This window comes from Primulina eburnea, chromosome 1, assembly GCF_022965805.1.
Source record: "Primulina eburnea isolate SZY01 chromosome 1, ASM2296580v1, whole genome shotgun sequence".
In the NCBI taxonomy this organism is placed as follows: Eukaryota; Viridiplantae; Streptophyta; class Magnoliopsida; order Lamiales; family Gesneriaceae; genus Primulina; species Primulina eburnea.
This window is the reverse complement of record NC_133101.1, coordinates 4,162,866-4,175,676: the sequence shown is the minus strand read 5'-3', so window position 1 is coordinate 4,175,676 and position 12,811 is coordinate 4,162,866. Positions and strand designations below refer to the sequence as shown.

Genomic DNA, 12,811 nt, shown 5'->3' with positions numbered 1-12,811 from the left:
ATTTTAAATATGACAGAAGAGTTGTTCGCATCTTGTTTTCAACATCGAAGTGATGAAAAGCTTTGCTTCGCTTTGCTCGAGCTGTTGTCGTGGTCGTTGCCATCGTGTTGCTTGATCAGGCAGACGATGATGTCCCTACATATTTGTTGAAAAGTTCCATGGCTTTTTTTATCCTTGCGACCATGTTCGACTTATCAGAGTCGGGGATGAAGCAAAAATGTTTACCAAAGTTGATAATTTATTAACATCCACCACTACCACGATTTGAAGACGACATCATTGAAATTCAAATGATTTGTATGAGTAAATCGTGAAATAGTAAGTAAATAATAATAAAGAGAATATTGAGTATAGATAAAAAAACAAAACATTGCAAAAATTATTAAATATATGTTGACAAATTATAGCAAATAGAAAAAATTGATTGTAAAGAAATGTAGACTTGAGAAAATATTGTTTTGTGAAAATGTTATAAAACAGTCTTGTATTTACTGTTGATTTGTGGGAAAAAAATAAATGTTTGCAATTTGACTCCCAAATTCGAGGGTCAAATTGCAATTAAATGATCGTTCATTTATTTATTTAAAATTTTCCGGTTCCGGTATGGTTCTGGAACGGATCCGATAAAGGGCCAGATCCAGAACTGGTTCAATCCATTGGGAAGTGGACTGAAGACGGTTCCGAGTTCTGTTCATTCATATTGGTCCTGGGTCTGGGCTTAACAGACCAGTTTAAGTCCTATTCCCGTGGAACGGCCCATTAAAGCATGTCTAATTGAATCTAAAAAGTTGGGTGTTTAAATGAGAAGATGAAGCAAAATCCACAAGAGAGTTGGGCTTGATGAGAATTTGAAAAGTCGAAGATCTGAAATCTATATTTATTTTATATAAACATATGTTTTTTTATAATGAAATAAATTTTCATAAAAATTTTATTCCATAAAAAAATGACAAAACTTATGTGAGACGGTCTCACGAGTCGTATTTGTGAGACATATATCTTATTTGGATCATCAATGAAAATTATTATTTTTTATGCTAAAAGCATTACTTTTTATTGTGAATATCGGTAGGGTTGACTCGTCTCACATATTAAGATCCGTGAGACAAGCTCACATGAGACTCACTCTCGAAAAATATAACAAAAAATAAAACTCTAGCTTGCAAAATTATGTAACACATGTATTGGATAAAACAAGCGCAATGCCAACCATACAAAGCAAGCCCAACCAAAATATTAATTAAACAAAATTCAAAATCCAACCAAAAACAACAGCCATCGAAAGAAATGCTGACTGCCAGATTGTCATCCGCTGTAGCAGCATCCGCATCTTCTTCCTCTACTCTGCTCCTGAATCCTCGAAACGGAGCAAATCTTACCGGGAGAACCACTTCCATCGCGAACCCATTATTCTATAATTCCCTAAGACCCATAATCGAATGGACTTTTGGCAGTAAATTTCGTTCAATAAAGAAAATGAATGCATCTGTTTCAAGAATTGCGAGTCCTCGTGCTTCTGCTCAGCAGCTGAAGGACCCTGATCAGCTCATTAACTCTGTTGAGACATTCATATTCGATTGTGATGGTAACTGTTTCTTATTTCATCGGTGATCATTTTCCATGTTTCTGAGTTCTGATAGTAATGTTGGACTATTTCCGGGATTTTTTCCCCTCATTACTGGTGAAACTAAACTGTTCGAGAATATGCTTGAACTAGTGTATGTAACTGGAATTTTGAAGTCCAAGTGAGCTTCAATGTTCCTGTGACGGGATTTAAGCAAATTGAGAAAATCATTCTTCCCTGGGCCATGTTCAACCCATTAGGATATCTCAGTACAGTATTTTCACCAAATTGTATAATCCATGCACCGAACATAAAACTTATCTCTTGTCACATCGTTCTATGGAATGCAGTAATCGAGCAACTGTGGGATTTGTATAGTAATTCAAATCATTTATTCGATATTTACGTTTCTTATTTATATATGATCTTTGTTTTAAGATTGTTATCATGTAAATTATTTATGTCATTATGTGTTGTATGTTAATTACTATAATACTTAGTTAATATGAAATTAGTAACTAATTATTAAATTGAAAATAAATTAATATTTGAATTAATAAAGTATTCTAATCAAATTAATTACATAAATTATTTAAATGTAAGTTTAACGTATTGATATTTTAATAAATATGTAAATAAATAGTTAGTGGAATAAAATAATTGTTGTAAATTAAAATAGAACGGAATATATCAAGAATATTTTTAATTTTTTTTCGAGTTGAGTTTGGAGTAGACTATGAGTTTTACATTTGGTGCTGAGATTGCATTATCTCGATCCAAAATCTGAGCTAAAATGAAGTGGGGGATGGAGATGGCTTTAGCATTGGCACTAGTCTGGCGCAGGACTGAAGCTGCTCCAACCCTGCATAGAGAATAGTGTCTGTCGATGAGCTATTTTGGCGTGCTTCGGTTTGATAGACCCTTATTGGCAAATAATTTGTTTTCTTTCCTGCTCTTTTTTCTTATAAATAAATGTTTTGCCAGGATTATATTGTGAAAAGTCTTAAATAAAAGGACACACATCACATATACAGACATACAGTGCAAGATTCAGAGACTGGTTTCCAAATCTTCCAACTGCATCTTCTTTGTAAACAAAATTTTCTCTTCAACATAATAAAACAAGTCGACATAAATGACAATTTAAATGGATGCAATATGTTTAGTTGAAAAATATAGTGTTTTACACTTTATTGATCAAAGTCATTCTCGTTCAAACTCTATAAAATTGTCTGAAGAATTCAGTTTCTATCATGATCCTGCCAATACATTGCTGCTTAATACTTTCCAGGGGTCATATGGAAGGGAGACAAATTGATCGATGGAGTCCCAGAAACTCTTGACATGCTTCGATCAAAGGTTAGCACTTTAGTACTTTTCAGGACTCTCTTATACATTACTGTGCTTCATGCTAGCAGTCTGTTGCCCACTGCTACAGTGGTGGAGTCACGGACATGATATGAGGGGAAAAATGAAAATCAATTTTTTGTTATTAATTTGGGGGTGGGACAAATCCATTATATTTCTTCTTATAGGAAAAGGAATGTACATTTTTTTATATTAAAGTTCCGAGAATGGGCAATCTGCCACTGCATTACTGCCTTATCATGCTAGCTACAGATGCTGTATAGCACATAATCTTTAGGCTCATAGTACCAATTCATTGATGCTTCTTCTTTTGGTAATGTTTAGATTTGAATGCATCTTCATGTAGGGGAAAAGATTGGTTTTTGTCACCAACAACTCAACAAAATCTAGGAAGCAGTATGGGAAAAAGTTTGAAACACTTGGTCTCGACGTCAAGGAGGTGGATAAATAGTCATTTTTTATGCATTTCCCGTACTATTGAGAAAAAGGCAGTTTGTCTATTTGGCTTTTGATGTTTTCAGGAAGAAATCTTTGCATCATCATTTGCCGCTGCTGCGTACTTAAAATCAATTGATTTCCCCAAAGATAAAAAGGTAAGAAATGGAGTATCCTTAAAAAACCATTCCATAACTGAGATGCTAATCAATAATCATACTTGTTTTGTTAAAAAATCCGTTTCATTTACCTCCACATAATATGTATGAAAATCTTATGTAAACAGCTAGTTATCCCCATGGTTTCCCTGGTTCTGAAGTTAATTTTCTTTCGATCATCATAATAGCTGATACATGCACTACACATGTCTTTTTATTAACTTAAGGGACTTTATCTAAGACCTGTATGGTTCTCAATATTCTGCACTATTAACCTTGGTACCATGTAATACCAATTATGAGTTTTTCTCGAAAACAGTTTAAGAGTTTTACTCTTATAATGTCATATGTCTGCAAACTTGAGAATGGGCATAGAGGCATGTAAATCATGGGATGTGAATAACTGACGACCAGTTTTCATTCTGTCATACCTCAAGGTTTATGTTGTTGGTGAGGATGGCATCTTGAAGGAGCTTGAGTTGGCTGGGTTTCAATATATTGGTGGGCCAGTATGTATTAGATTTTCAATTATTTTCATTCCACTCGAAATATACAAAACTTTCTATTCCTTCTTGATTATCCCATCAAGTTCGACAATGATGTAACTTTTAATCTTGCAGGGAGATGGCGAAAAAAAGATTGAACTAAAACCAGGTTTTTTGATGGAACATGATGAAAATGTATGCATTCATCCTCTTATGCTTCTAAATCAAATCAAATGGCTATTCGATAGAAAAAACACAGTGTGGAAAAAAATTGTTATTGGTGGAATGCGGTGATCTAAATTCGTGTAGTTAGGATTGAATTGTTCGCTGTGGGATAAAATTTTTGAAAGACATTTTGTGGGAAAAATAGAGGTATATGGTGGTAATAGATCCCATAGCCCAGCTATGACTTCATGTTGGTGAACGGCTCTGACCAGTTTACTGTTAGGATTTTTCTTCTCTCTCACACACACACATACAGATATACACTCATTTATATGTTTTTATTTTCTAGGATTCCAAAGAGCGGGCAAATAATTCACATATATATACACTCATTTATATGTTTTTATTTTCTAGGATTTCAAAGATCGAGGAAATAGTTCTACCAGATACTTAGTCATCTTTATATGATAGAGTTGAAGTTTGCTTCTTTGAGAGCTGTTTTCACCACACGTAAATTGTGTGTCCCCAAGTGTACTATATCTTTTGTCATAAGCTTTGCATGTTTCTTACAGTAACAATCCTTTGAAGCATCACCATATGAACTATTGCAATGAAAGTAGTCAACTCACATTAAAATATCATGATTTATCGATCAGGTTGGGGCTGTTGTGGTTGGATTTGATCGTTATTTCAACTATTACAAAATCCAGTAAGTTTCCTGACAAGGTCTTTCTTCCTTTTTTCAAGTGAGATGCATGGTTTCACCTTATAGTTTTTAAACTGGAGACGACAACAACTAGATACTGAGTTGAAAATTTTTAATGGTGGAAGAGTATTTATTTTCCTTTCGTTAAGTTCATTGGAGGGATGGATCTAACCTATTGGTATTATTTTTTCAGAATGCTGTATTCTCCTCACAAATCATCTTATTTTCTTTCTTTTCTACTTTCAGTCCTTTGTTGGGATCTGAAACACTACTCCACCTTTCTTGAGATTGAAATTATTAATCCAAAGTTTATTCACCGTTACTGCCATTCAAGTTAAGGCAAAATGGTAACATCAACTGGGAAGAAAATAATAAATTCCTACTATTTGCTAGTTCAACTATTCAAAAATTTTGAATACTCAAATATACTTAATTGTATCATTCTCCCTCTCCTTCAGTGATGTAAAGGAACATATAGACTTCACTGACATCAGCAAACGATATTGAGTAAAGGAGGGGAAGGAGTAAAAAATTTCCAAGAATTATATGTGCATAAACTTGAGTCACTCGGTTAACCATAGAAGTATGATTTGTTTTAATTTCATTTATGAAGGTATGCAACTTTGTGCATCCGTGAAAACCCTGGCTGTCTTTTCATTGCTACCAATCGTGATGCCGTCACACATCTTACAGATGCTCAAGAATGGGCAGGTTACTATATTCTGATTATCTCAGTTTGAAGTAATGATGTTCGTTTTAAAGATATTTTACACAAGTCCGTGTCTGTTTGAAACGATTACGGTAGTTATTTTTAAAAAGTTAGCACTTTTGGTGACAATATATGAATATGAAGCAGAAAATCGGAGGTTCTCTCTGATAATATTGAAACATGTACGTCCAAATTGATCTAACCTGCAAGTTTGTAACATTTTTGTAAGTTCACATTTTGGCAAAGTTACCAGGGCCTTGAAGGACTAAGTTGACTGCATCGGAAATGAATAAACACACGTAATTGTTGTCAATTTTCTGGAGATATGAAAATGTTAATCACTAGGTGTGATAACTGTTACTCATGACATCACGAGAATGAACTACATTGCAAACCACTACTGTACTGTGTAAATCAGGAAATCAATTTATTCAAGGTGCTTATAAGTCCGTAGGAATGAAACTGCATCTATTACTTTGTAACTTACGTATTAAATATATGTCTCTCCATGATTACAAGATGCCTACCTCGTTTTTGCTTGTTATCAGGTGGTGGTTCAATGGTAGGTGCCGTGCGTGGATCCACTCAACGCGAGCCACTTGTTGTCGGAAAGCCTTCAACTTTCATGATGGACTATTTATCAAATGAGTATGTTACCTGAAGGTTTCATTACCCAGCCCTTGACTCCATAGATAAAGGATTAGACTCATGAATCGGGGAAAGAAGGATGGGATTTGGGGTGGGGAGGAGATTCAGTATATTCTGAAACACAAAACTGGTTATGAAAAACTGATTAAATTTTAATTTATTTTGTTTGAGGACGCACCCTCCAACACAAGCTTTAAAGTAATACGAATTTTTCAGTTCATGTCATGTATATGTATTTAGACGATTGACTAGATTCTAACAGAATTTCTTATCCCAAATTACATAGATTTGGCATTACAAAGTCCCAGATATGCATGGTTGGAGATAGGCTAGATACTGATATTCTTTTCGGACAAAACGGTGGTTGCAGAACACTTCTTGTCCTGTCAGGTATGTGATCCAAATGAACTTGCATTTCAGTGTCTAAACTTATGCACCATACCACATTCAAGATTTCTGATGTTACTTTTAGGTGTGACAACCCTGTCAATGCTACAAAATCCTGAGAACTCAATACAGCCTGATTTTTATACAAACAAGATTTCAGACTTCCTATCTCTCAAGGCTGCAACCATATGAGAGCGATTATTTAGCGCGACAGTGCCATTCTTCGTTCTAGATGTATTATTACAAACGTTTAAAATTTCTTCATTTACAGAAGGTGAAGAGCTGGTGAATTCGGAAATGCCGTACCATCCTAGCAACAGAATAAAATTCTCTATATTTTACTTTTACTCACAGGGTTATTAATCTCAATTAATTAAGTGTTTACTTATAAAAATACTAATTTTCTTAAACTCAAAAGTCCGATAATAATTGGGTTTAAGCATTATTTTTAGTCGTCAATAAGCATAAATAATTTAACATTTTTATAAATTGAAAGAAAATGAAAAAACTCTTAATATACCTTTCCTTGTATTCTCTTCTATAGTAGTGAAAGAGTAAAATTGTGACTCCAGCTGCATTAAAGAAAATTAATATTATTTATCATGTTCTTCTATTTCATATCTCATATAATATTTTAATAATCATAGTATAACTTAGAGAAAATTGTTTCTGGTCCTATATATTTCTCTTTGTGATTTTATTCAAATTTCAATTTTAGTCATTTATTATCTTTGTTTTTTAAAGCAAATTTAGTTTTTTTCCCCAATATGACACTACATGAAACAAATATTGTGCTCATATGAAGATGCCATTTGTAGTGCCACATCCGTCGATGCGGATGAAAAATGATTATGAAAAATTAGAAGATACAAAAATAAATATGAAATTGTATAACATGTAAGAAGGCCAAAATAATAAAAAAACATAATCAAAAAATCAATTTTTCCTATAACTTATTCATATACTATATATATATATATATATATATATATATATTAATCAAACGATAAAAATCTTAAAACTCTTAATTTTAATATATAATTTTCTATTTTTTACGCAAATTGCACCACTTCAAAAAATACAATACAATATTAAAAAAATATTATATGTAAAAAATTACACAGCATAAAAAAAAAGTACACACACAAAAACTAAAGAAATTAATAAAAGAGAGGATTGAAATTCACGAGAGTCCGAGGAAAGCGGATAAAAGAATGACGATAAAGCGTGCGACCAACAAAACGCGACGTTAGGGACCCTGTACTGTACAGTTTGTGGACCGTGTTTCGTCTGCGGCTTGTCAGTCGCAATTCAATAAATAGGATCCACAGCTCAAAGAATCTCTCTTGTTTTTCTTTGTTTTTTCCCTCTGCATAGAGTTTTGGATCTCACTGCAATTCTTGCTGGTGGGTTTTGGATTCTGAATTCTATTACTTTTTCCTTCTTTTGTTACTCAATCGAAACATTAAGTTGTGTATGAGCATCATTGCTTTGAAATGTGTTCACCTTGGGATTTTGTTTCTATTTGTGCATTTTGCAGGAATCTTTTTCATCTGGCGGAGTTTCCCTTTCTTTCTTTTACCAAGAGTGGAATTTATGTGTAGCTGCTGTTATAATCGAATTGCTGGTAATTTTATTATTTTTGAAGTATGGATGCTTATTCTCTTAGATGATTCCAAGGTCGTGTAATTTTGTAGGTAGCCCTTGTATTCGAAGTTTAGTTGATGTGATGATACATTGACAATTCAGCATATGGAGGGAGGCATACTTGGTAAAATCAAAGATTTAGAATAGTGCATAATTAATTGAAGAACCAAAGTGATTTCTGAAAAATGTTTGAAAGAGGGACACTTTTCTTTTTAGCTTTGAGAAGAATGTATGGTTAAGAATATGAGTAGTAAATAACAGGACAAATAATTTGACACAGCACTTAAAGTGGATAGGGGTGTAGTTTTACTACGTGGTTAGTTAGTTACTTCAAAATTGGGTTTGCTTGCATGTTCTGATTAACTGCTCATGCTCGTGTGCCCCTAAGGCGCGCTAGTGTGTGTAAGTTTTACTACGTGGTTAGGTTAGTTACTTCAAATTGGTTGCTTGTCATGTTCTGAGTAACTGCTCATGACTCGTGTGCCCTAAGCGCGGCGATGCGTGGGGGGGGGGGGGGGGGGGGGCGTAAAAAAATATACAAGGCCCAAAACCTTCAGAAGCACATACGCCAAATGATGAAAATGGGAATGAATGTTTAGTTTCTATTAGATAAAAATGTTGTTCTATGGTGATTAAATTTCAGTTAACTAAATATTTTGTACTATTGTTGAGTTTTCTTTGTTGATCAACTTTTTGCTTGAAATTGAATGCTAAAGTTTAATATCCATTTGCACACTATGCACTCGATATAAGGTGCCAATTGGGAAATCAATTTTTAAATCATTTAATTTCAGAGAAGGATTGTTGATATAATGTTTATTATTATTATTATTATTTATTTTAAAGTTTAATGTTATTGGTTTTCTGATTTTTAATATCCTTTTTTTTTTGCTCGAACTAGATCGTGTAATAAGAGCTTGAGATTTCTTATATTAAAGGCGACTTGTTGCAATGATTAACATAGGCACAGTAATTACGTATTGTTACGAGAACGTCGTCAAGGAAGGACAAAAATTCCCAGAAATCATCACTTGAAAAATGAAAGAATTAAAGATTACAAAATTAAAAAATTCCCAGAAATCATCACTTGAAAAATGAAAGAAGTAAAGATTACAAAATCGAGCTCCATGCATTAATGCCAAAAAATACACAAATTTATAGAATTGTTACTGTAGGAAGCCTTATATCTAAAAATGAATTCTTGAAGAGGGTGGGGGAGGAGAGGAAATTGTTGTTTGTCTTCATATTGAATGCTAATGTTTGGATCCATTGCCTACCAACTGTTTAACTCAACGTCTTACCAAGAAAACCATATTATCATGTATGCTTTGCCTTATGCATTGCATCTTTGTTCTTCTTAATCTGATATTTATTTGATTTGTACGGTGTAGGCATAATATGTCACTCAAATTTGATTGCATGTTAATTTTCTAGGTTTCCATTATTTCAAGCTCTAGTTTTAGGTTATTTATTTAAAATTAACTACACGTTTATAGTACAAGTGGAATTTAGAAGTCGGGATTCTTGATTTTTTTAAATTAATTCTTTTTCTTAATATTTTATCGTATTTTAGTGCATGAATTACATTATATCAAACTTAATATATAGTTTTATATGGGATTGGAATGTAACCTTGGTGAACTTTTATGAATTACGGCTTATATTGCTTTTGAGCATCTTTTTCCTCTTTTGATTTTTTGGAGCGGGTTTGGGCATACTAAATGGGTCATGGGGTGGGTCTCGGGTCCAATTTTTCAGACCCGTCTGGATATGGGGCGGGTCATGGGTCCTATAATACTCGTCCCATACCCGCCCTTATATATGTGCATATAAATATTTTAGGGTTTTAGTTTTATTAATTTTCATTTTTTTAGTAGCTCACCTCAACTATAACGATCTTAGCTATTCTTATGTCAACTGTTGCATTTGAATCTGCTTTTAGCAATAGTGGAAGAATAGTTGGTCCTCATCTTAGTAGACTTAAATATTGTCTACTCACTGATTTTATATTGATCTGTTTAAATAATGTTATGACTTTTTTGGGGGATGTCAAGATTTTTTTGGAGAGCTAGTAACTTTTTTTATGTAATTCTTTATGTTGTGAAAATACTTTGTTTGTTATTATTAAGTGTGATCGAAGACATGAAATAATTTTCCACAGAGTTGTATTTAGATGCTTGTCTGTTTCATAATTCAGTTTAAAATTCTTTTTTATTTTATTATTTTAGTCCATTGACGCCCATTCATTATATAAGTTTTAACGGGTGAGACGTAATGGTCAATTTTTAATGGGAGGCCTGGGTTTAGCAACCCGCCCCTTTTCGAGATTTTTTTAATAAGATATTTTCTGCCATATATAATAATAACACATAATAATAAACAAATGATTATGAATGTATAATATTCTCATTTTCATAATAACTAATATATTAGTTTTTAGTTATATATAAGTGAAACTTTAAAAATTATGAGTTTGGTATTACTCTATATAGAAACGATTTGGATTTTTTAATATCTATAGCTATAGATCACATAAGATTGATGTATTGTGTCTAATATGAATGATATGAAATGATTGTTTAAAAGCTCATGACATGAATTCTATCAAAGGATTACACAAGCTATGAAAATGACAAGATCTGATTAATTTCAAAGCTTAGTATTTCTACATTGTTGATGTCACCTGCAAAGTTGCAAAAACCTGTAAATGGGATTGACAATTTTTTTGGTGATTATCACTGTAATTTTCTTCTATATAAAATTTGTACTATATTTTGCAAGTGATATGTTGACAAGATACATGAACAACTTGAATTATGATTTCATATTTTCTTCTCAATAATAAATGTTTACTAGATAATATGTATTCCATATTTTATAAAAACATATTACTAAATTTTATGTCCCATTTATTTTGCATCGTACGATAAATAAATTGAATACTTAAAAATAAAAATAAATCATGCATATGCAACACATGATATCAATATATGTGCCACAGTTGCTAGTACTTGTAAAAGGATTTGGTTTTGTTATGTTGGTATTTGGGTTTCTCCTATTTCCTGGCAGTTTTAACTTTCACGGCTCTAAGATGGTGCACACAAGATTTTTGAATTTTGTCACATAGATGATTTGTTAATATTTTGGGTCTCCAGTTGCTCCTTGCACTCCAGGACTAAATAGTTCTTTTCCCAGTTATTGCTCATCACTTGGATGTAATAGTTGGAGGTCTTTGTATTTTTATAACGTGTGCTGGCCATCTTTAAAGAATGATAAATGCAGGTAAATAGCATTCATAATATTCACGGGTATCAGCAATATATGGAATAGGCCTGGTGATTTTACATTAATCACCTATACTCGTGTCTTGTCAATTTGAGGGGAAATTGAAAAAGAAATGTATTTTCATCAGTGTATTATTTTCTATTTTAGCTTACGTTGGCCTAGGTTCTATTTTCTTATAGGCCTTAGTTGTTGTGTATTTTGTAGTTTAAGGGCCTCCAGGATGGATGTTTTAATGTTGCAGTCTTTGTCTGTCATAGAGAAGGAACGCCCCGAAAGATCATACGAGTTTCTCAGACATTATCATGGTATTCAAGATTGTCTGTACGCACTGAATTTCTGTAGACAGACTTCAAAGCTTGATATTCCTTCTTATAGGAACAGGTGATTTCTGTACTAAATGGATTGTAATTATTTGAGATATCACTGATTATCCGGACATTTAAAATGTGATTAATTATCTACGTTGAGTTTGGTTGAAAGGTATGTGATTTATTTGGTCTTTTGAGATTATATAAAACAATATTTAGAGTATATTGTTGTTAAACATTGAGAATTGACTAGAAATTTCATGCAATTTGGGCTGTTTTTTGACATTTGTTCCGCAAAATGGTTCTTCATCAAGTAGACGCAGCTTAAAAATAGCATTTGCTTTAAACACCGATGGAATTACAACTGATAACATCCAAGGTAACCTCAATGGAGACGACAACGTTCAGTGCAGGTGGCAGGCAGCTATTGAGCAAGCTAAACTCAGCTCGCAAGAATTTTCCCATGAAGGTGTTTCTTCTGCTCCTGGGTTTCTACACTGCTAACGCCCTTGCTACCATTCTTGGTCAGACCGGTGACTGGGACGTACTGGTAGCAGGATTTGTTGTCGCTGCCATCGAAGGTATTGGTATGCTAATGTACAGAAGAAAGCCTCTACCTTCCGAAAGATTGCAGGCGGTGGTGGTGATGGTAAACTATTGGAAGGCCGGCGTTTGTTTAGGCTTGTTTGTCGATGCTTTTAAGTTAGGTAGTTGATTTTAAGCTTTTCTAGTTTTCCTCCACAAATGTCTCGAAAGATTGTCGTGAAACCATTTAGAAGCTTATTGCTAGCTAGAAATGGGATATGTGAACGTGTAAACTTCTGTAACATTTAAAGAGTTCAGAAAATAAGATATTAATTAATCTTCACTAAACCTTTGTGCTAATTCCCAGGCATTTCCTTTTTCTTTTGCATCAGCTTTCCAGCAACAGGACGAACTGCATTTT

At 33.2% G+C, this 12,811-nt stretch overlaps 2 protein-coding genes across 7 annotated transcripts; both read left to right on the top strand.

Moving 5' to 3' along the window:
* The first annotated feature begins 1,248 nt into the window (after nucleotides 1-1,248).
* Nucleotides 1,249-6,972, top strand: LOC140823087 (phosphoglycolate phosphatase 1A, chloroplastic-like). Its single transcript, XM_073184219.1, has 11 exons — nucleotides 1,249-1,585; nucleotides 2,856-2,923; nucleotides 3,279-3,371; nucleotides 3,454-3,525; nucleotides 3,963-4,034; nucleotides 4,146-4,205; nucleotides 4,832-4,884; nucleotides 5,495-5,592; nucleotides 6,139-6,238; nucleotides 6,525-6,628; nucleotides 6,711-6,972. The coding sequence occupies exons 1-11, from the start codon at nucleotides 1,288-1,290 to the stop codon at nucleotides 6,815-6,817; spliced, it is 1,125 nt and encodes a 374-aa protein (XP_073040320.1). The 5' UTR covers nucleotides 1,249-1,287; the 3' UTR covers nucleotides 6,818-6,972.
* An 838-nt stretch (nucleotides 6,973-7,810) lies between these two features.
* On the top strand, nucleotides 7,811-12,740 carry LOC140823106 (ycf20-like protein). 6 transcript variants are annotated; one of them, XM_073184265.1, is made up of 4 exons: nucleotides 7,811-8,031; nucleotides 8,166-8,252; nucleotides 11,762-11,938; nucleotides 12,180-12,740. In XM_073184265.1, exon 4 carries the CDS (start codon nucleotides 12,218-12,220, stop codon nucleotides 12,578-12,580), a length of 363 nt encoding a protein of 120 aa, XP_073040366.1. In that variant the 5' UTR covers nucleotides 7,811-8,031; nucleotides 8,166-8,252; nucleotides 11,762-11,938; nucleotides 12,180-12,217; the 3' UTR covers nucleotides 12,581-12,740. The 6 variants fall into 6 exon arrangements, 5 of the variants coding, with proteins under 5 accessions (XP_073040366.1, XP_073040379.1, XP_073040374.1 ...); XM_073184287.1 differs by having other exon boundaries at nucleotides 7,812-8,031; nucleotides 11,815-11,938; nucleotides 12,183-12,740; XM_073184256.1 differs by having other exon boundaries at nucleotides 7,812-8,031; nucleotides 12,183-12,740.
* The last annotated feature ends 71 nt before the right edge of the window (nucleotides 12,741-12,811 follow it).